Below are 22,568 nucleotides of genomic sequence, written 5' to 3' on the forward strand. Positions count from 1 at the left end.
CGAGAAAGTACAATCACGGAGAATGTGAAGAGAATTTCCAGGATGAAGCGGGCAAATGTCGCAAGAAGGGGTGTTGGATATGATTATGGTGAAAAGAGTAGGACGATGGGGGAACTTGTCCCAGCAAACGAGCCATAAGAAGAGCCATAAGAAGACACAAATCCTGGGTTGGGTCAGGATTTTCCAAATCCAGCGAAGGTTAACAGGAAGGTACCTAGGATGAGCAGCAAAGGTGTTATCAAGGAGACTGCTATACGCAAGAGGGAGGGAGAAGGAATTGCTGGTGGTGAATGTAGAAGAAGCAAGGCTTGACCTAGGAGATGAGGGGAGTGGGGTAGACAGGATGGTGTTAATAATATCAGGTGTAAGAGGGTAATCAAGACGCCTAATGTCCCAACAACCATTGGAAATAATGGTGCTAAGAGAGGCCGATGCTCTACTATTGATCACTCTGTTGAAATTATTTGTATACTTTTGGTTTTGGCAAAAAGACCAAGAAAATTGAAGGAGACCAGTTGTAACACTACGAATTTTCATAAGCTAAATACTCGACCGAGTAGAGCCTACTCGACCGAGTAGTGTCAAGGGTGTAGTTTGTTTGGGTTCTGCCGAGGAATACTCGGCCGAGTATGATAATACTCGATCGAGTATAGGATACTCGGCCGAGTATGCCCTATACTCGACCGAGTATCCGGTCTGACGAGTACTATTTCAGCGGTTTGATGCGGGAGTGTTTAGGGATTATTTATTCGATAAAGCAGTTTCTAAACATAATTTTACAACCCTAATCATACTTACGACATCCTAATCACTCCCAAATCTCTCCTCTGTGTGTGTGTGTGGTTATCGTAGCTTTTGCATTCAATCCTTCATCCTTTCGTCGGTAAGTCTTTATTCCTATGTTTGTTGATGATTAATTCTAGGGTTTGTCTTTATTCTTTGAATTGGGGGAAATGGGGTTTTGCTGTTAGTGATTAGAATTATATGATTGTTGTTGTAGGTGACGATGTGGTAATTGTTATGCATTTGTATGGTTGATTGCAGCGTAAGCGGATTGCGAAAAAGGTAGGGTTTCCCTACTCAGTTTACTGTTAATTGATTTAAGATTGTGATTGTACTGTGTATACTTGTTATCGTCTGATCATCGGAGTATGGAGATTGTGGTGACGATGTTGGTGTGAGGGGATTGAGATGGCTGTGATGTCATGTGATTGTGATTGTGGTGGAGTCACTTGCGGGAGTGGCTTCACACCCTAGTTCGCCCTCCGTGGAACCCGCCACGGGAGGGGATGTGCACATTAAGGGACAGGGATTGTTAGTCGCTCGTTGATGAGCTGGACTTGGTGGGGATGGGCTGCGGTCACCCACTGGCGGAGTGGATTACCTGTTGCGATGGGTAATCTGGCAGGGTTACACACTTCGGTGTGTAGTCGGTTACTATGGAGGGTGATCAGTCTTACTTTGTTTGTTTGTCTTACATTGATTGAATGGTGCTGACCCCGTTGTTGTTGTTTTGTAAAACCTGCGGTGATCCATTCGGGGATGGTGAGCAGACTTGACAGGTATTGCATTTGGTGCGCTTGGGCGGTCATGGGGAAGTTGTCATCACCAGTTGTAGTATCATAGTCACGAGTCTTAGCTATGATTTTGTAGTTGTCCTCAGTTGTATTCACTTTATTGGTTTTGGTTCGGATTTGGATTGTTGTAAACATTAATACTTTACAGTACTTCTAATAAATGTGTTTAGGACGGACGCTTTTGATATATACTAACCTCGGGCAACCGAGATGGTAACAGCCTTTCATGCTTGGGTAGTCCTGGTAAGGTACCTGGGTATGAGGGGGTGTTACAAAGTGGTATCGAGCCAAGATTCTCGGCACCTAAAACTAATGAACCCAATGAACTTAGGGAGTCTAAATAAAATGAACCCGGGGAGAGTTGTTTGGAGCTACCGCAAAGACTTGGGAGACGTCCCGAAGTCGCACTATGGCCCTCACAATCTCAAGCCGGTCACCAGGGGGAATTTGTTGTGAGTCTTTTTGATGCGTGTGTGTGGTATGTGAAACTTGAATGGTTGAATCATGTGAAAGGAAGTGAGATGTGTGGAAACATGTGTAAGACATGGTGAAACTTGTTGAAACGGATTTGGTATGAAATATGTTGGCATGTTAAGTGTTTATTATGTGGCTTTCAAAAGAGTAGTGGTACATGGGTACATAATCATGATAATGTTAATGTTTGGTTGTTGGTAGTAGCATGTGATTAAGGTCATGCGCCTATGCATGTGAATGTCGTGTTTAATTTTCATGTGGGTATGATAAAAGTTCACCTCTGTACTGGTTTTTAGAAGTATTGGGTCGTTATTATTTGTTTTATGCATGTTTAAGTTGTTTTGTTAAGGAATTTTGATTTGTATACAAACCGATTTTGGAAGGGTTGTCTTAAAACTGTCATAAGTCGAGTTATACAAATGATATTGATGTGATTCCAAGTTGAGGTGATAGCTTGTCCTCTTAAGATTCTAACGATAGGTCACACGCCCAGAATGACCAAGTAACGAGTGAGATATGACTGTTTTACGAAAACTGGACAGTGCTGAGAACTGCGCCGATACTCGACCGAGTAGTCCCTAATCGGCCGAGTATCTTTTATACTCGACCGATTATTCCATATTCGGCCGAGTAATCTCTCTGTGATAATACTGTTTAGCGTCTGGAGTCGTGAACTCGGCCGAGTAGTCTCATACTCGACCGAGTAAGGTCTACTCGGCCGAGTATTCCCAATACTCGACCGAGTAATCCTTCTGCGACAATTGAGTTTGTTTATGGAGTCGAAAACTCGACCGAGTAATATAGTTACTCGACCGAGTACCTTGTACTCGACCTAGTATGTTATGTACTCGACCGAGTACCTCATTGGGCGGCCACTTTGAGTTAGTGGCTATGTTCTTACTTTTGTTTTGAGTCGGTGGCTATGTTCTTACTTTTGTTTTGAGCCGGTGGCTATGTTTTTACATTGTTTTGAGTCGTAGGGTATATACACATGTATGTTTTGAGTCTTAACGCATTCTTTTATATGTGAGACGGTCTTGATACGTAAGTTACCGGAAGTTATGACCTGGAGAATGATGGCTTATGAGGGACATGTGTTGGGTAAGGAAGACATGTGTTAATGTGGTTGCGAAGAATAGTGGAAAAAGAAAAGGGAAGAATGATGAGCTAATCGAGGTAAAGAGCATGTTTTGTGAGATATGATGAGTGATATAGTCGTGTGTTGAGTAGTATAAAAGTAAGTGTATATGGGCAAGGGTGATGTAAGTGTAAAGAAGCATGAGAATGAAAGATTGAGATAAGGGATACGAATAGTGGCATATTTGGATGTGTAAGGATTTATGGAGGAAGACAGCTAGGATAGAGTTGCTTAAGGATATATGTAATGGAAGGTTGTTGTAAGAAGATAGGAAAGAGAGGTATATAATGAACTTAAAGGAAGTTATGTCGCGATGTGGATTTGTAGATAGTGGCTAAGTTTGGGAAGTTGGAATATCAAGGGGTGAGCCTATTGTGTAATTCTTTGGACAAACGGTATGAAGTGAATTTTGGTTTCTAGAGATGCGAAAGGGATATACGACTAATTGAAGAGTCACTGTTAGTGCGTGGACTTGATGGTGACAAGGGTGAGTGTGAAGCAAGATGGGAGATAATAAATGATAAGATATTGATATGAATTAATGGAATTAGAGTTGTGGAGCTATGGAAAATAAACAAATGACTAAAGAGTTAGGTAGAAAGAGAAAAGAGATGACTTATTATTTGGCATTATTGAGTAAAAGGAGGGAAAGAGGGATGGAAGTAAGTTGAGAGAACGTTGACCGGAGTTAAGGAGCATGAAGGTAGGAAATTACGAAATGTACGATATCCCCACTAGAGGGTGTGAGTTAATGGTTATATAGGAGAGCAGGACGACGTGTTAGCCGTGAGTTTCGAGGTGTTAAGGGAATAAGAAGCTTGTGGAGTGTTGCAAGATCTGAGATTTTGGTGGAGAGCTAGGTAGCGATATGATAAAGGATAGACTTGGGAATAATGTTGAGGTATGTTTTGTTGATGGATTAGATGTTCGTATTTGGGATGATAACCAAAGAGAGGAAACAGATTGTTATATTAAGAAGTGATAGTAAGAGAGCAGTCACATGAAGGATGTTGGTGTCATAGTAGTGTCACTAGTGGCTGAGGATGATGTTACTTTGGGGAAGTTAGTTGTTCTAATGAGGTTGATTTTGTGGAGGTAGTTAGTATGTTTGGTTGTGAGGACGTATAAGATGTGGATATACGAGGTGTTCGCTGGAAGTTGGTGCGATGTTATGGCTACATTTGCTTGGAGGGGTGATAATTGTGTGTAAGAGAAGATATGTTAGGAAGGGCACCTGCGTTAAGTCCGGATAAGAGATATTCATTGTCAAGTGGTAACTTACGTGATCAGGATTGACTAGTTGGATGTGATTACGGGTCTATGATATGTGTAAATGTTTGTGTGAGGTTCTGACCTCACAAGAAGTGGTATGGTGTGATAATTATAAAGTTGTTATATGAATGTTTTGTAATTTATGTTGGGTACGGTATACTAATGGAATGAGGTTCAAAAGGTAATAATTTGATTGATCTGGCATGGATAGTTAAAATTGTATGTGTATTGATGATACATGTTTATTCCGTGAAATGGTAAGGATGATGTTCATGAGATTCTTGTCAGTTTATTCCGTATAATATGTTGTGTTATAATCTAGTAAAACGGTTTTGAATGAGTTTTCTTGCTCGAAATGTCATACTGAGTCAGTATTTATGGGAATTATATGTGATTGAGATGTTTATCGATGTGGTTGTTTTGCCTCGAGTGGTGATCCGGGCATGGTACTTCATGTTGTGATGCGGGCATTTTCGCGCTGCGGTGCGGCTGTTGGTGGCGGTGTTGCGATGCCGTCACCGGTTGTGGTGGAGTATACGGGGTGCTTACGATTTGAGTTTCGAAAGTACAGACCAGTTATGCACAGATTGTTATTTTGTTGCTGTTGTTTCTTGTGAGTTTCGATTAGACATGTAGACTGTTGTTTTGTTTGTTGATGTTTCTTACCAGGTTAAGTTTGGGAATGAGGGTAGAGTATGATATGAAATATAGTTGTATATGTTTTCGTTGTTGTCATAGTATAGTGATATTCTGTTGATGGGACACGTTTGGGAGAGGTTGTTACAGTAATTTTGATCTTGTTCTAGATAAGGCTTTAGTAGACATGGACCACATGGTAATGGCAAGTGATTCGTAAAACATGTGTGGTAATGACCTGAGAGATGCAGGTGGTCCATAATCCTTTGTTGAGACAGTGAGTGTAGGGTGTTGGGGAATTAGTGTCATGCTAAGTTATGTATGAGTTTTGCGGTAATGAAGGAAAGAACTTGAGGATCTAGTGTGAGTGTACGTAACAAGTGTGGATCGTGAGTTATGCTTTTGGCGATAAGAGTTTTATATAGTTTATATAGAGAGGTATGTCGTGTTGCGGTAATGTGGAAGAGTTAGAGTGTTTGTTATGATCAGTATTGTGTGGTATTGGTTAGATGGAGTGCAGAATGAGTTGAGGTATGAGAACTGTTTAAGTAAGAGAGCCTTGGATACAGGAATAGTAAGTGTTTAGATTATATGCGGGTATCTTTCACATGTTGTGGTGATGAAGATAATGAGAGGTATAGCTAAGGATCTAGTATTAGTGAGTTACGATGACGTAACATGTGTCTTAAGAGGAGTAGGATGCGGCAAAGAGCGTTTGAGGGTTGCGTATGTCGCAATATTATTGGACGTAGAGTGTTGGTGTAGCATAAGGAATGGATGGGTACATATAGTGTTTGATAGTGTTAAAAGGCCATGGCTGTGCTTGTAGTAGTTCGATGTTTAGGAATGGGAGAATATTTCTATAATGTTGATAGTTGGATGATGATGTTATGAGTGTGAGTAAACTTCGAGGACGAAGCTCCTTTTTTTTAGGGTGGTAGAATGTAACATTCCGTTTCGATGGTTGATCTTGTTTTGTGGATTGCCTTAGTATTGGGTGCTATTGAGTGTTATGGAAGTGAGACAAGATTGGCAACATTATTTTATGGTTATTCGGTAATGTTATGGAGTCAGTATTTGGAGCCTATGCTATAGTTGAGACGATATCGTGAGCAATGTTGTAGGAGGAAGAGTGGTTTGTGGAGTTAGTGTTAGGTGTCCATGTTTTATAGGTTGGGTTGGAACTTCGGGGACGAAGTTCTTTTTAAGGGGGGAAGATTGTAACACTACGGATTTTCATAAGCTAAATACTCGACCGAGTAGAGCCTACTTGACCGAGTAGTGTCAAGGGTGTAGTTTGTTTGGGTTCTGCCGAGGAATACTCGGCCGAGTATGATAATACTCGACCGAGTAGAGGATACTCGGCCGAGTATGCCCTATACTCGACCGAGTATCCGGTCTGGCGAGTACTATTTCAGCGGTTTGATGCGGGAGTGTTTAGGGATTATTTATTCGATAAAGCAGTTTCTAAACATCATTTTACAACCCTAATCATACTTACGACATCCTAATCACTCCCAAATCTCTCCTCTGTGTGTGTGTGGTTATCGTAGCTTTTGCATTCAATCCTTCATCCTTTCGTCGGTAAGTCTTTATTCCTATGTTTGTTGATGATTAATTCTAGGGTTTGTCTTTATTCTTTGAATTGGGGGAAATGGGGTTTTGCTGTTAGTGATTAGAATTATATGATTGTTGTTGTAGGTGACGATGTGGTAATTGTTATGCATTTGTATGGTTGATTGCAGCGTAAGCGGATTGCGAAAAAGGTAGGGTTTCCCTACTCGGTTCTTGTTAATTGATTTAAGATTGTGATTGTACTGTGTATACTTGTTATCGTCTGATCATCGGAGTATGGAGATTGTGGTGACGATGTTGGTGTGAGGGGATTGAGATGGCTGTGATGTCATGTGATTGTGATTGTGGTGGAGTCACTTGCGGGAGTGGCTTCACACCCTAGTTCGCCCTCCGTGGAACCCGCCACGGGAGGGGATGTGCACATTAAGGGACGAGGGATTGTTAGTCGCTCGTTGATGAGCCGGGACTTGGTGGGGATGGGCTGCGGTCACCCATCAAGGAGTGGATTACCTGTTGCGATGGGTAATCTGGCAGGGTTACACACTTCGGTGTGTAGTCGGTTACTATGGAGGGTGATCAGTCTTACTTTGTTTGTTTGTCTTACATTGATTGAATGGTGCTGACCCCGTTGTTGTTGTTTTGTAAAACCTGCGGTGATCCATTCGGGGATGGTGAGCAGACTTGACAGGTATTGCATTTGGTGCGCTTGGGCGGTCATGGGGAAGTCGTCATCACCGGTTGTAGTATCACGATCCACGAGTCTTAGCTATGATTTTGTAGTTATCCTCGATTGTATTCACTTTATTGGTTTTGGTTCGGATTTGGATTGTTGTAAACATTAATACTTTACAGTACTTCTAATAAATGTGTTTAGGACGGACGCTTTTGATATATACTAACCTCGGGCAACCGAGATGGTAACAGCCTTTCATGCTTGGGTAGTCCTGGTAAGGTACCTGGGTATCACAGTCACGAGTCTTAGCTATGATTTTGTAGTTGTCCTCAGTTGTATTCACTTTATTGGTTTTGGTTCGGATTTGGATTGTTGTAAACATTAATACTTTACAGTACTTCTAATAAATGTGTTTAGGACGGACGCTTTTGATATATACTAACCTCGGGCAACCGAGATGGTAACAGCCTTTCATGCTTGGGTAGTCCTGGTAAGGTACCTGGGTATGAGGGGGTGTTACACCAGTTGTGGCGTTTGTTAGTGAATGACAACTTGACAAATGGAACATATATAATAGATGTGTATGATCAAACTATACATAAAAAATCCTTCGGGAGAAAGTAATAAATAAAGCAATCGTATTGTCATGGAAATTACTTTGATACAAATATTATTAGTCGAGACAAAGAGAGTATTAGAACTATAAAATTAATACGGAGTATCGATCAAATTAGAGTGCAATGTAGAAGATAGCTAGAAAAATGTACAATCTGATTGTTTGCACAACGCTAAGCTTTCCATATAATTGCATAAGGTGAAAGTTTGGTCTACATATACTTTTAACAATTCTTCGACTTTGGAAGTTGCAATGTCATAAGAACAATCTGCCAAAGTAAAACTAGTACTACCGTTGTTATGGTAGAATACTTTCGGATCTAAGTAGATTCTTCTATCGACTTCCAAGAAATCGGTTTCGCTCGAGGCACACGAAAACCATAATTTCCATGACACAACACCGAAATCGTCCTTGTTCATAACCCATATACGTCGATTTACTTCAGAAAGGCTCATAATCGCCAACGCCTCGTCAAGAAGAAACACGTACTTGGCACTAAGCATTGTTTTTTCCGAGGCGTCTGGCAATTCGACCCAACTAAACGTCTCGCTAACGAAATTAAAGGACAAGAGATGTGTGTCCCCTGCAATACAGTGTGCGGCTCCTTGAAAGAATAAAAACCCTTTCTCGGAATCAACTTTCGGACCCTTTACGGGGATATTAGCACTTCCGCTTTCTCGGGTTATCGTCCTCCATTGATTATTATTCTTCTTTTCGCCGACTGTATAAATTGCGACTGGCATCGCTTCATTAGAGTAAGGCAAAGAATTATCGACTTTAAAGGCGCAAACCTTAAAACAATGAGTCAAATTCGAATACCCGAGAGTATAAACGACTTCGATCGTATCGGATTCCGTAAATGGACACGTAGGCAGAAATATGGATTTCCTTAGGCAGGGGTTCCATAATTTTAGCGGCTTAGGGTCGTCGTCTTTTATCAATAATAATACCAACCCGAAACAACTTCCTGCAAGAACCGCGTTCCGAAAATCATAATGGGTTACGAATTCGGAATCAGAAAAGCACAACGTGTCGACGTTCCGAACCTCGAACCAACATCCCTTAAACGCGCTAAATTCTTGCTTCTCTACATGGAGGGATATTAATTTGGTCTTGTCATAGTCACTACCATTGTAGTATTGTTTAATATGGATGAGCATGAAAGAAGGGTCGTCGATAATAGAGCACCAAGATTTACAGACCATTCGTAAAATTAACAGAGTTTTTACGGACAATCTTGCAAGAATTTGAGTCAATACATCTCCGTTCAAGTTGTTTATTGACATCTTCTCTTACTTTGCCTTTGGCTTTGATGTGCACTTTAGGGTTCACAAGAATTCTGGATGTGGATATATAATAACTTTGTCAATGATTCAACTCCTAGGCCCTAATAGACGTGAGCAAAAAATCCAAAACGATTTTAAAAGTTAAAATCGTACCCAAGCCCGATTCACATGTTAAATCATGTAACGGGCTTGGCCATACCAGATGTAGGAGAAAGGGCCCGCTTTATAAAGTTAAGTCAAGGAGGTTTCACACTAAAATCAATTGGCAATAAAGAGAGTAGTATCTTGCCTTATAAAGTGATAACTCCTCTCCTGTTCTATCAATGTGGACCCTCACATGTGGGAATAGATAGGTAGAGCTGACAAGTTTGACCCGCCCCGAACCCGAGCAAACCCGACCCAACAGGGCGACCCGAAACCAACCCGACCCGATCACGACCCGTAACCCGACACGACCCAATTATCAGTGACCCGAACTCGACCCAGACCCGACCCGATATTAACTCGACTCGATGCTGACTTGATTAAATTGATGACCCAATAATTATTAACCTTAATTTTGATAAAATGAAAGTGATTTTTTTGTTTAAATTGATATGTTTGACTTAGTAATGAAGTAATTAAACCAAATAATAGGTTAAAAATTAAATTAAATGGTAAATATTGTAGTAATGCGATTAACTTATTACCGGACCTGATAATGACCCGACCCAAACGAGCACCAATGTTCCACAGAAAACTTGTTTTTCTTATTAAAACGGAGGGATATTAATCTGGTCTTGTCATAGTGACTACCGTTGTGGTATTGTTTAATATGGATGTGCATGAAAGAAGGGTCGTTAATAATAGAGCACCAAGATTTACAAACGCTGCTCCGTAATATTAACAGAGTTGTTACATGCAATCTTGCAAGAATTTGAGTCCATAAATCTTTGCACAACTCGTTGTTTGACATCTTCCTCGATATTTAGGGTCGGATTTGTGACATCTTCCTCGATATTTAGGGTCGGATTTGTTGTGTGAAAGTGATACGCAGTAGATGCAAAAATAAAAGACACACAAAATTAATGTGTTTCACTATTAATGCGATAACTACCTTCACCAAGGTTGCGAGGAAGAATATTACAAAAGATGAGCACATAGTGTTTTTAGATTTGTCATCTTAAATTTCTTGATGGGTTTGCCTCACATTCCTCTCCTTTTAAGAATAGCGAGGTTTGAGATAGTGTTTATATATTAATTTTTTTTAGATTTGTCATCTTAAAACTCTCGATGGGTTTGCCTCACATTCCTCTCCTTTTAAAAATAGCGAGGTTTAAGATAGTGTTTATATATTAAACTACCTTACAAAGACTAATACAATTAGAAAGCTAATAATAAACAAACTTTCCTAAATAAACTAAGGAAACCAAAATAACACTTTGAGTAATTAAAGCTTAGGTAACCAAATGGGTTTGGTGTGGTGGTTGCTCACCTCATCCCTTAACCATGAGGTCAGGGGTTCGATCCCTGCCCATGGGAATGGAGCAAACTCTTTGGCCAGCCGTTTACCTCTTCGTGAGAGCACCCGCGGCGAGGGGATTATACACTGTTGTCGACGGTGGACACCCCGGTTTACACCAAAAAAAAAAAAAAAAGTAATTAAAGCTTAGGAAACTCAATTTGACTTTCCTAATAAAAGTCAAAGTCTCAAGACTAAAAACAAGAAACGTGCAAATATTTGGAGAACTAATACGTACGTAATGCACGAAACTCACAAAAAGTTTGTTTAAGAGTAAGTTAGTAATTTAGTATTTGTAGTTTTAACTAAACTATATTTATAAAATAAACATTGAGTAGGTGGTATATATGTGATATATGCTAACATCGTGTATCATTATATATATATAAATGGAATAGCAATCTTTTTCCTTCTCCATATCTTCTGTAGTTATCAGTTTCACAAATAATGATAAATCAAAAGGTACAACAGAGTTCACAGACGGTGGCAAAACCCCCGACCACTCAAATGTACCCAAATTCCTAGGAACAATAATATGAGCTAAAGCATGCGTGACAGTGTTATTAACATGACTTGTAAACAACCAAACAACAGACGTAAAAGAAACAGAAAACAAAAGAATGTCTTGAATCACTAATGAAAAAATACTCCTTCCCGTTAGCTCTTTCAAAGAGCCTCAATCACTTGAAGAGACAATCGCTCTCAATCACGACACTCGAACAACCCTTTCGTAGCGCACCTTCGAACACAGCAACCGATAAAACCTTTATAAACCGTCACATTCATCGACTCTAAACGATCTCGATCTCAAGATATGTATAAAGAAAGTTGAAAGAGGTTATTTTTCGCACTCTATGATAATGTCGTGTAAAAGCATGTATGCATATCGACTTTTAAGCCTTTAAATGTATTTTGAACCTTGAAAAAAAAAAATAGCCCTAGGTACAATATAAATTCTTGGCTCCGCCCCTGATAATAAGTGATCGTAAAATATACTGATCTTACAAAAAAAATTGCGAAAGTAAAAGAGTTCAATTACACTACGGACGTCGTCTCAGGAAATCGAATCACATTAAGTTGTTGCTCAATCATGGAAAGGCTTGGCCTTCTTTGCACAACGCCAAGGTCTCGAAATAAAAATGTAAATTGAGAGTATCGTCACTCGACAATTTCAGCAACTTAGTCATTTTGGTCGTCCCAATGTCATAAGAAGAGTTTCCAAACGTAAAAGTGGTACCACCATCATCAAAATAGTAAATATTAGAATTCAAACGACGTTGGTCCGAGATTATGGACATATGTGGTTCACTTGAACCACCCGAAAACCATAAACTCCATGACACAAGACCGGAATCATCCTTGTTCGCCACCCATACACGGCGAGTCATCTCGGTAACGCTCATAAACGCCAATGCCTCGCCAAGAAGGAACACAATTTTGACCGCTCCCTCTTGTTCCCTAGCGTCTGGTAGCTCAACCAAACTAAACTTTTCGCTATCAAAGTCAAACGAGACGAGATGGGTGCTTGCGTCAGATGATATAGTCTCGTCGCATACAGTCCAGTGTGAAGCCCCTTGAAAGAATACCAACCCTTCCAAATAAGGTGCATCAATTAAACTATTATCAGGCGTAATTATCCTCCAAACTTTATTATTATTATTATCATCATCAGCTCCGACTGTATAAACAGCAACCGACAATATCTTGTGTCGGTTCTCCCAGGACATGTCAACCTGAAAAGCAGCAACCTTAAAACAACGAGTTGAATTCGAAAAACCAAGAGTGTGGACGACATGGAGAGTCGTAGAAGTAATGAACGGAGACGAGGGAAGAACAATGGATTTTCTTAGTGAAGGGTTCCATAGTCTCAGTTCTCGTCGAGGGTAGTAACATAACATCAATATCAACCCGAAACAAGTGTTCCCTACGAGAGAATATGCTTTATCAGACGACTCGACAAGTTTACTAGTTTTGGTTAACGTGTTCCAGTTACGGACCCAAATTGTGCTTCTTATAAACAGATTCCCGTCCCTCTCAATATGGTGGCATAATAATTGAGTCTTGTCATAATGACTACTACTACCATTATTATTATTATGGTATTGCTTAAGATGTATCGACATGAAATAAGGGTCTTCGATGATCGTACACCAGGTTTTACAGACGCTTCGCAGTCGTAAAAGAGTTTTCACCGGCAATCTTGCTAGTACTTGAGTCCATAAGTCTCCGCATAATATGTTGTTGTTTGTCGACATCTTCTTTTCATTCACAAATCCTTATTTAAGACCGGGTATATATATATATATATATATATCCGTCTACGGTGTTAATAGGAAAACTGGAAATTTTATTCCTAAAGTCCGTCGTCGTTTAGACTCCTAGTACGTACCAAACAATTTCCTATTTATTTCTTAAACACAATAGGAAAACTGGAAAAGTAGATTTACCATAATTAGGGTTTTTCTAAAGATTAATAAATTAAATATGGAAAGATTAACATATTCTCATGATAAATACAACTATAAACCTAGTTTAACCATAATTAGTGAGAATATTCTATGAAGCTCACACGTTAGAAAAACCTTCTTATTATTATTATTATTATTATTATTATTACGACTGATTGTATATATACCCTCAAAATATTGTGTAACGTTTTATAGGAAGAAAAACGAAAACACCATCGATGGGGTTGTTACACCATAGCACCGATCTATCGGTTAAATATGGCAGTGATGATGAGGTTGATGATGATAAACAAACAAATATTTACTTGGCAACAAATTTAAATTTTCATACGGAACCTTTGTGTGATAACACTACCTATGATGATGATGTTCCGCTAGATGAGGAGCTCTCGATCAATCTACGATTTTCCTATATTCGCCTTGATACGGACATCTTGAAACATTATTTTCTGCGTGACGAGAATAATAACGAGGACGAGGACGAGGAGAACGCGGGTCCTAAGGAGGCACGGATTGAGTCTTCCAGTTTGAAAACCTTTCGACGTCCAATACTAGGGTTTCCGACAAGTTACGAAGAAACGTGGCAAATGGTGTACAAATGGGTGGAAGAAGAATTCGAAGAAGAATTGGGAATGGTACAAGAAGGTACCTATGTTTTACCCGTCTTAACCGAGGAATTGGCTTATTGGGCCTCGTACATTGTGGGCGAGATACAGAGGGGACGTAAAATGTTGTCGATCGATTTATGTGGAACGATTCGAGAGGTGTTAGTATCGCGACCACCAACTAACTTAACATGTACTAATTCATTCATCACCGAAGTTGCTGTTTGGCAGACGGTCGATCCCTTTAAATGCATAAATAATAAATTTAAGGACGACGACAAAAAAGAGCCACAACTCGATGAAGAACTTGTAATCAATGTGTACTCGAGTTACAAGCCAATTGATGTCGATACGAGTATATGCAAGGTTTATAAGTGTAGGCACCCGGCTAACGAGTTATGGGATGTCGGAAACCGAGTTTTGAAAGATGTTGTATCATTGATGCTTAAACAAGTTGATCTTCCGGGAGAGTACCCTCACTTATGTCTCTTGAATGAAACAATTCAAAGTGTCAAGAGATTCTTCTACCATTATTGCTCTAATAAGGAGTTAAATGCAATAGTTCGAATTACCGAGGTTGTACCTCCACCGGCAGCCTCCAACCTTAGCGAAGATGATTTTACGACACCTTGCTTTCCTCGTCTCTCCTTGCCTCCGAACGTCCTCTTGATGCCTCTCCGTTCTTCCCAAATCACCGGGACGGAGGCAGTACAATATAGTTAGATCTTTGATTGTTACCAATATAGTTGAATGAGATACTGGTACACTTTTTATTTTGTCTCTTGTTTTTTTATTTATTATTTTTATTCTATTTTGTATTTTAATTTTGATAGAGTGCCTTTTCCAACTACAAACAATCTGGTTGATTTACCTAACCTATTTTGAAGTGTCTAAGTCAATGACTTTCCTTTCTAATTTGAGAATGTCTTTGGTTGACAATCTGACTCTCGGCACTCAATTATTTGTTAGATTAAATAATTTATATTACGGTATACTCAAATTATTCGGGAATATAATTAAATAAGATTCATCGTACAATTTGTATTCAATTAGTTTTGATGTATGTGTGTTTCAAGATGCATTAAATTTGTCTTTTACTCAAGAAAATGTAAAAAGAAATGAATAGGGAGTATATTAGGTAATGTTATTTGGATGTTCATATCAACCTTATTATGTGTATTTTTTCTGAACTTATTCAAAGTTAAAATAAATCTGTGTATTTTTTCTGAACTTATTCAAAGTCATATTTTTATTGTGTAAAGTGAATGAAATCAGATACTATTTAATAAAGCTCAAATTCTTTATTACAAAGCTCATTACACCGTACAACCGGTAGTCCATAAATTGTTGTTTTACTACTTGTCAACCTAAAGATTTTCGTATTTGGCAAAGTCACAAATTAAAAATTAAAATTTTACCACTATTTTTACAAATGTTTTATTCATCTGGAAGCACTTCAAGTTCCACTATATCAAAAACTTCAGCCTTGTAAACATAAGACCTAGCTACAATCAAGAAGAATACAAAGTTTACGACATTAAGTACCGTGAAAAATCCGTAGTAGTAATCAAGATGTGAGGCATTAAGGTTGTTCAAGATCCATCCATGACGACCATGTTGTTCAGTGATATGAGAAACCGTAGACAGCAAAAAACTACTTGAGAAAAATTCCAATTCCAACAACAGTTGTAGAATATGAAGTCCCAACATTTTTAATTTGGTCGGGCGCTTGGTCATAGAAAAACGTATGAATATAGTGATAGATGAACCAACTCAACTATTATAAATATTCCTATTACGCTCCCTCACTCAAATGTCCGTCGGGTTTGAAGAGTGGTTAGTTGTGCACCGGCTCCCCCATACCGTGTGATGGGTCTGTGTGATGGGTTTCCACTTCGAGTTTCTGAGAAGTTTTGAGGTTGCCAGGATTTGAACCCGTGACCTTCGGTCACACTGGCTCTGATACCATGATGGATGAACCAACTCAACCAAAACCTTAAGGTGATTGTTGAGGCCCAACTATTATAAATATTCCTATGGTTTTTTTTGTAAGGAAAAATCGTTTCGTGAAAGGTAATATATCAAGGATAATCACATCTTTTATGGCATCAAGTCTTCTTCCTCCCCAAAACTTCTTTTCTTCTTCTCCCAGCCGTCACAATGGCCCCCTCAACCCACAATTTTCATCCTGCTTTTTCCGTCGGGAACATCAAACACCATATTCCGATCACTCTCGACATGGAAACAGCTCACTATGATTCATGGGCACGCTTTTGAAGTCGGGACCATATCTCCGCTGCTAGGGATAATGATGGCAACTCTTCCACGTCCGATGACGAGTCCGTCCCGGATGTTAAGCAATGGACCCGTCTCGACGCCATTGTTAAGCAATGGATCTTCACCACCATCTCCCAAGATCTCCTCCTCACTGTCCTTCAACCCGGTGCCACGGCGAAAGTCTTGTGGGACCGCATCCACGATATTTTTCGTGATAATAAACACACACGGGCCGTCTCTCTCGAGCGTCAGTTTTCGACAACTAAAATCGAAAACTTTGCTACTGCCTCGACTTACTGTCAGGCGCTCAAGACCCTCGCTGATCATTTGGCGAACGTCGGCTCCCCGATGTCTAATGACCGCCTCGTTCTTCAACTTGTTGCCGGCTTGAATGAAGGGTACAAAGGTGTCGCCACAATTATTCAACACAGCGACCCGCTTCCCCTATTTTATAAAGCTCGGTCCATGTTAATTCTTGAAGAAACGAGCCACAACCCTCTTCTGGCCTCGGATACTGCTCTTGTTGCTCATACTCAACCTGATTCTCCTTCCCTCAAGGACTACTCTCGACAGTCTAATAACAACCGCTCCAAAAATAATCATGGTCATGGGAAGAAGGGCAAGAATAAGGACAATCGCAACAATGAGAATCGTCAAGCAGGCGACGATAAGTCCTCGAAGGCTGCTCCTGTTTCGTGGACTCCACGGAGGGCTTGGTCTCCCTATGGTCTGTGGGCTCCTGCTCAGTGGGCTTCACCACCGTGTCCATACCCCACCAGTGGGTGGGCACCACAGCCGGCTGTTTCTCCCTCGGCAGGCATCCTTGGACCGCGTCCAGCAAATGCGTTTGTCGCCTATCCATATGCCAATCAGGCTCCACCTTCGGTTAATTTTACTCTTACGGACTTGGGTAATGCTTTCCAGGGGATGACTCTTATGCCTCCGGATGATCGCTGGTTCATGGACACTGGGGCTAGCTCGCATATGGCGTCGGATTCAGGTAAACTCTCGTCTTATTCTACTTTGGGCTTGCATCGTGATATTGTTGTCGGAAGTGGTCAGCGTATTCCAATTAAAGGTCAAGGGCATAGTGTCGGTCCGTCGTTTTACTACCGATAACTTGGTATCTGTTGAATTTGACCGTCTCGGTTTTTTCTGTGAAGGACCTCAAGACGGGGATACCGCTCCTGAGATGTAATAGCAAAGGTGATCTTTACCCGCTCCATCACTCCAACACGACAAAAACGCCCCACGCCCTCCTCTCTGCTGCACCGTCAACATGGCATGACCGTTTAGCTCATCCGGGATTACCCGTTTTTAATAGCTTATCTAATAAATTGCCATGTACTAGCTTAAACAAACATGTTTTTCGCCATGCTTGTGAGATTGGGAAACACATTAAATTGCCTTTTTATCCGTCTTTATCGCATACTACGAGTGCTTTTGATATCATACATAGTAACTTGTGGACCTCACCCGTCTCTAGCGGCCTCGGCCATTGATACTATGTCCTTTTTCTCGACGACTACATGAACTTTTTGTGGAACTATCCTCTTAATAATAAATACCAAGTTTATGACACTTTTATATCATTTCACAAATTAATTCAACCTCAATTCGAGAAAAATATTAAAACATTTCAATGCGATAATGGCCGGGAATTTGACAACACCCAATTTCTCGAACATTTCAAAAAAACTCGTACACTATTCCGTTTCAGTTGCCCGCATACCTCCTCTGAAAATGGTAAAGCAGAACGGAAAATTCGTACTATTAATAACATAGTACGGACTCTCCTACTCCACGCAAATGTGCCGCCTTCCGTTTGGCCCCACGCATTAGCCACCGCGACATACCTCCACAATATTCCTATTATATAGTTAAAGGAACTTGTGCACCATTTTGGACTAACCCGTGTTGTCGTGCAATGCTAAGTCGTTTTCTTTCTGTTAGTGAAGATACGATCATGACTAATATGTGTATGATTAAGCCAATGCCCATTCTTTGGAGTAGAGTAATCCCTCTTGGGTTTTTGGTTAGTTTTCGCATAAAATTGACAAAGATTTTGTCGTAGATTACGACACAAATAAGCATAGAAATCGTCATGAATGCAGATAAACTTGCCGGAGGGATGTTGAACTTGCTAATGTGTTTATCAAGGGCTGTACCTTGCTTGATGAAAAGAGTGTTTACTTGGGCTAACATAATGCTTGGAACAAATGTGACTAGTAAGACCGGAACAATCTTTAGCATTTGTTTCGTCTCCTCGATTTGTGTGACTGTGCATAGCTCCCATGGGTCTCTTGATTCGGTCATCACAGCCGCTTTGTCAAGAAACCTACATGTGTTGATTAACAGAAATGTCACCAGTAAATAGACTATACAACCAGTTGTATTGGTTGTATAGAAAAGAACCCGAGCTTTAGAATTATTTACTTGAGCTTAGACCTATAGATTATGAACTTTGTTTAAAAGAATATGAGCTCCATTATAAAAATATTGAACTTAAAAAATTAAAATGAAATAACTCAAAAATAATATATAGGAGCTCATTAAATTTTAATTTTTAAAATATAAATAACAAATTATAAGAGCTCGAAAAAAATACACATAAGCTCAGCAAAATTGATTATGGTTGTACAATGCTCTTGTTCAACCAGTTGTATGATAGTATTTGTGAAATGTCACTAAGCTAATGTACAATATTTTTATCATTATTTCAGTTCTGCTAAGATCAATTCAGTTTAGTTCAGGTCAGCTCAGGTTCATGAAGTTCAGTTAGGTTTAGTTCAGTTTAGATCTATTAAATTAAGTTCAGTTCAATTCACGATCCGCCATTTTTTGTATATGCATCCATATCAAGCTCATAGAGTGATGGTTTCAAATTTAAACCTCTCAAGTGCACGGTTGTCGTTGCACACTATTGAGGGTCGATCCCACAAGGAGTTAGGAAGAGTATTAATCGTTCTAATCCTTAAACTTAGCTAAGTCGACAATAAAAAGATGAGGGTATTATTCTAACAACTAAACTAAACTAAACAAAACAAAATGCAATTTAACAAGAGAGACGAAAATGAGCAAGATAAGATTAATGTATAATTCAAATGATTAAAAGTCCTAGAACTCGGTTCTCCCACAACAATTCGTAATTCCACCTCGCGATTCCCTAGGATAATTATTCGGGTAGACAAGCAAGGGGGAGATGGCTCTAATTCGCCTACTAACTCCCTCTCGGGCTCATAATAGGACACTAGCTCTACCCACCAACCCCCCTCTTGGGTTCGAAGGTCAGAATCCCTAACTTAACACCCAACTACCCCAAAAACATGCATTTTTACGAAGTAGCCTAATATTTGGCTAAGGTCACGAAGCACCCATCGTATTCCGGGTCATCCCACTACTCCTCTCGGAGGTCGATTTCAAACACTAGCATTCTAATCTAATGTGGTCTTTATATACCACTCTACTAATAATTCAACTAATAATAATAATAATAATAATAATAATCGATCATCCCAGCTGTTTGTTTTTTTTCTTCTTTCTTTTCCCCGTTTTGCCGGTGGTTGCTGCCTTCTCGGCCGCCTTGTGGCTGTTTTGGTTTTGTTACGTTGATTATCGATCATCCCCGGAGTGGGTGGTGCGTTGGTGGTCAGCTGGGCAGCCCTTTTGGTTGATATTTGCGGGTACATTCTGAGCTTTTAGCTGCTTGTGCGTGGTGGTTTTCGCTCAGGTGGTGTTTGTTGGTGGCTCTATAGTTTCCTGTGCAGGCTAGTGGTGTGTCCCTTCATGCCCGAACTTGTGCGGTACCATTGTCCTTTTTCGAGTCTCCATGCTTGTCGGGATGGTTATGGTAATGGCCTTACTAAGGCAGCTTGGCAGAAACATTTTCAGGACCGACATTGCCTTCGTGGTGCGTTGGAACTTACGCGTCAAACTCTTACTGATAGTTTGACTGTTTATTCCAATACTGAGAGTGTTTTGAGACGGGCGGGGCTCTGGTTGTGTGGTGTGTGTTTTATGATCCGTACCGCTCGCTCTAGATGTCGACATAGCCGGGGTGATATTGTGTTGGCTCCGGTGCGTGTTGATGGCCTCTACAGTTTTCATATTCATGGTATTCCAAGACCTTTGGCTCCCTCTACTTCGGTTTATTCTGATGATGGTGTTGAGCCTGTTCTGTGGTCTATATCTTCCCTTGATCGTTTATTGTCTTCGGGCCTCCGCACCGTTAAGTTTATTCCTCCTAAGTGCCGTCTTGGGTTTGCTCGGGCTTTGAAAGGTGCTCTGGATGGTGTGGCTGACTCCCCTAGTGATCTCTCCCGCTGGGTTCGGTTACTTGTTTTACCGCTGTGTCTGCTTAAGACTTTCGCTCCTCGGAGTAATGTTGAGTGTAGGACGGCTATTCGACGCCAGCATCAGGAGGAGAGTATTTCTAGGGCTATCCTTGCTTGGGGGGTACCTGGGGGAGGTTTGCAGCTGTTGCAGGAGTGTTTTGATGAGGGTCCTTCTTTGTTTTCTGTAGAGGAGGACCTGGAGTTGGGTGAGCATAACCTCCGTCAATGTCGGCGGAAGATTTCGGATGGTCACTATACTGCTGCAGTTCGGGTGCTTTCTTCCTCCGGGGTCGCCCCCTACTCCGATGCCACTCTTGTGGCCTTGCGTGAGAAACATCCTGTTGCCCCACCTCCTTCTTTGCCTCCCTTGTCTAGGGATCACCATCCTCTGGTTGCCTCTGGGTCAGTGGTTTTGGATATGATTCGGAGCTTCCCTCGTGGTACGTCTTGTGGGAGGGACGGTTTTCGTGCCCAATACCTTATGGATTGTTTGAGTGGCGCTGCTGTGGCTATTTCTGATGAGTTGACCACTTCTATCACTAGGGTGGTAAATCTTTTTCTTGAGGGTCAGTGCCCTCTTGCTTTGGGAGAGTACATTGTCAGTGCCCCTCTTACGCCGCTTGTTAAACCAGGTGGTGGGGTCCGTCCTATTGCTGTTGGCACTGTCTGGAGACGGCTTGTCTCTAAGGTGGGTGCTTTTATGGTGGGTCCTTCTTTGTCGCCTTATTTTGCTGGTTTACAGTTTGGGGTGGTGATTTCCGGTGGAGGAGAGGCTATCTTGTATGCCTTGAACCGGCTCGTTGAGGCTCGGGGTGCTGAGGTGGGACTTTCCATGTTATTGGTTGATTTCCAGAATGCTTTCAACCTAGTTGATCGTACGACCATGCTTCAGGAAGTCCGCCGACGTTGCCCGGTCATCTCCCGTTGGGTGGAGTTTTGTTATTCCAGCCCTGCCCGTCTTTTTTATGGGGAGCATTGCTTGTGGTCTTGTCAGGCAGTCCAGCAGGGTGATCCTTTGGGTCCGTTGCTTTTCGCTTTGGTTTTGCATCCCTTAGTATGCAAAATCCGGGACACTTTTGACCTCACTATGCAGGCATGGTACTTGGATGATGGCACCATTGTGGGGGATACTTTGGAGGTAGGGAAGGTCTTGGATTTGATTATGGCGGATGGCCCCCGTTTTGGACTACACCTTAATGTCTCCAAGACGGAGGTCTATTGGCCTGTTGAGGATCCTCAGAGTCGGCTCCCTGGGGTTTTCCCCCACTCCATTGCTCGGCCAGCGAGAGGTGTCACTGTTTTGGGTGGACCTATCAGTGCTTGCCCTGGTTTCAGCAGTGAGGTTGTGGCGAAGAGAGTAACTAAGACCATTGAGCTAATGGACTTGGTTGCGAGGATTGAGGACCCGCAATGTGAGTTGCTGCTACTCCGAGCCTGTACTGGTATTTCTAAGCTTTATTTCTTCTTTCGTACTTGCTCCCCTAGTGTCTTTGGGCCTGTCCATCTTCCTTTTGATGCTGCTCTTCGTTCCAGCTTGGAACGTATCGTCACCGCGTCTGGCCCGGGTTTTGGGGATTGGCAGTGGCGCCTTGCTACTTTCCCTTTTCATCTTGGTGGGCTTGGTGTCTATGCGGCGGGGGATGTTTTGCATCATGCTTTTATTGCGTCTCGATTGCAGTCTGCTGATTTGCAGGCTAAGCTCCTCGGCCCCTCTAGTATTGTAGCTGCTGGCCCTGCTCTTGATGATGCCGCGCGAGGTTTTACTGCGACTACAGGCTCTGGTATCTTAGGTAACCCTAGTGCAATTGCTGCCCCCAAACTTATGAAGAAATTGGCAGACATTTATTTCGCCACGGTTGCTGCTGCTTCAGGGTCTGTTTTCTCCTTGACACCTCGCCAGCTTGCTCTGTGGCAGTCTCAGCAGGGTTCCCACTCCTCTGATTGGCTGCGTGCGGTTCCTATCTCGGGGTTGGGTCAGACTATGAACAGGAGGACGTACCGTAGTGTGCTTGGGTATCGTCTGGGTGTTCCGTTTTTCAGGGGCTCCCGGCTCTGTCCAGCTTGCTCTCGGGATTTTTCTGATGATGTTTTTGGGGACTACGCTGTCTCTTGTACTGGTACTGTGGGCGTTAAACA

General features: G+C 41.4%; 2 protein-coding genes and 1 pseudogene across 2 annotated transcripts; all 3 read right to left on the reverse strand.

The window, feature by feature from the left end:
- Window positions 1–8,098: 8,098 nt before the first annotated feature.
- Window positions 8,099–9,247, reverse strand: LOC141608872 (F-box/kelch-repeat protein At3g23880-like). Its single transcript, XM_074428218.1, has one exon. The coding sequence runs from the start codon at window positions 9,245–9,247 to the stop codon at window positions 8,099–8,101; it is 1,149 nt and encodes a 382-aa protein (XP_074284319.1).
- Window positions 9,248–11,836: 2,589 nt separating this feature from the next.
- Window positions 11,837–13,003, reverse strand: LOC141608873 (putative F-box protein At4g38870). The gene has a single exon (XM_074428219.1). The coding sequence runs from the start codon at window positions 13,001–13,003 to the stop codon at window positions 11,837–11,839; it is 1,167 nt and encodes a 388-aa protein (XP_074284320.1).
- Window positions 13,004–15,244: 2,241 nt separating this feature from the next.
- Window positions 15,245–18,813, reverse strand: LOC141608874 (protein NRT1/ PTR FAMILY 5.2-like; annotated as a pseudogene).
- Window positions 18,814–22,568: the final 3,755 nt, after the last annotated feature.

Source organism: Silene latifolia, chromosome 10 (assembly GCF_048544455.1).
Source record: "Silene latifolia isolate original U9 population chromosome 10, ASM4854445v1, whole genome shotgun sequence".
In the NCBI taxonomy this organism is placed as follows: Eukaryota; Viridiplantae; Streptophyta; class Magnoliopsida; order Caryophyllales; family Caryophyllaceae; genus Silene; species Silene latifolia.

Excerpts from the sequence above, each read along its gene's own strand:
- LOC141608872 (XM_074428218.1), bottom strand. The coding sequence starts at position 9,247 with ATGTCAATAAACAACTTGAACGGAGATGTATTGACTCAAATTCTTGCA.
- LOC141608873 (XM_074428219.1), bottom strand. The coding sequence starts at position 13,003 with ATGTCGACAAACAACAACATATTATGCGGAGACTTATGGACTCAAGTA.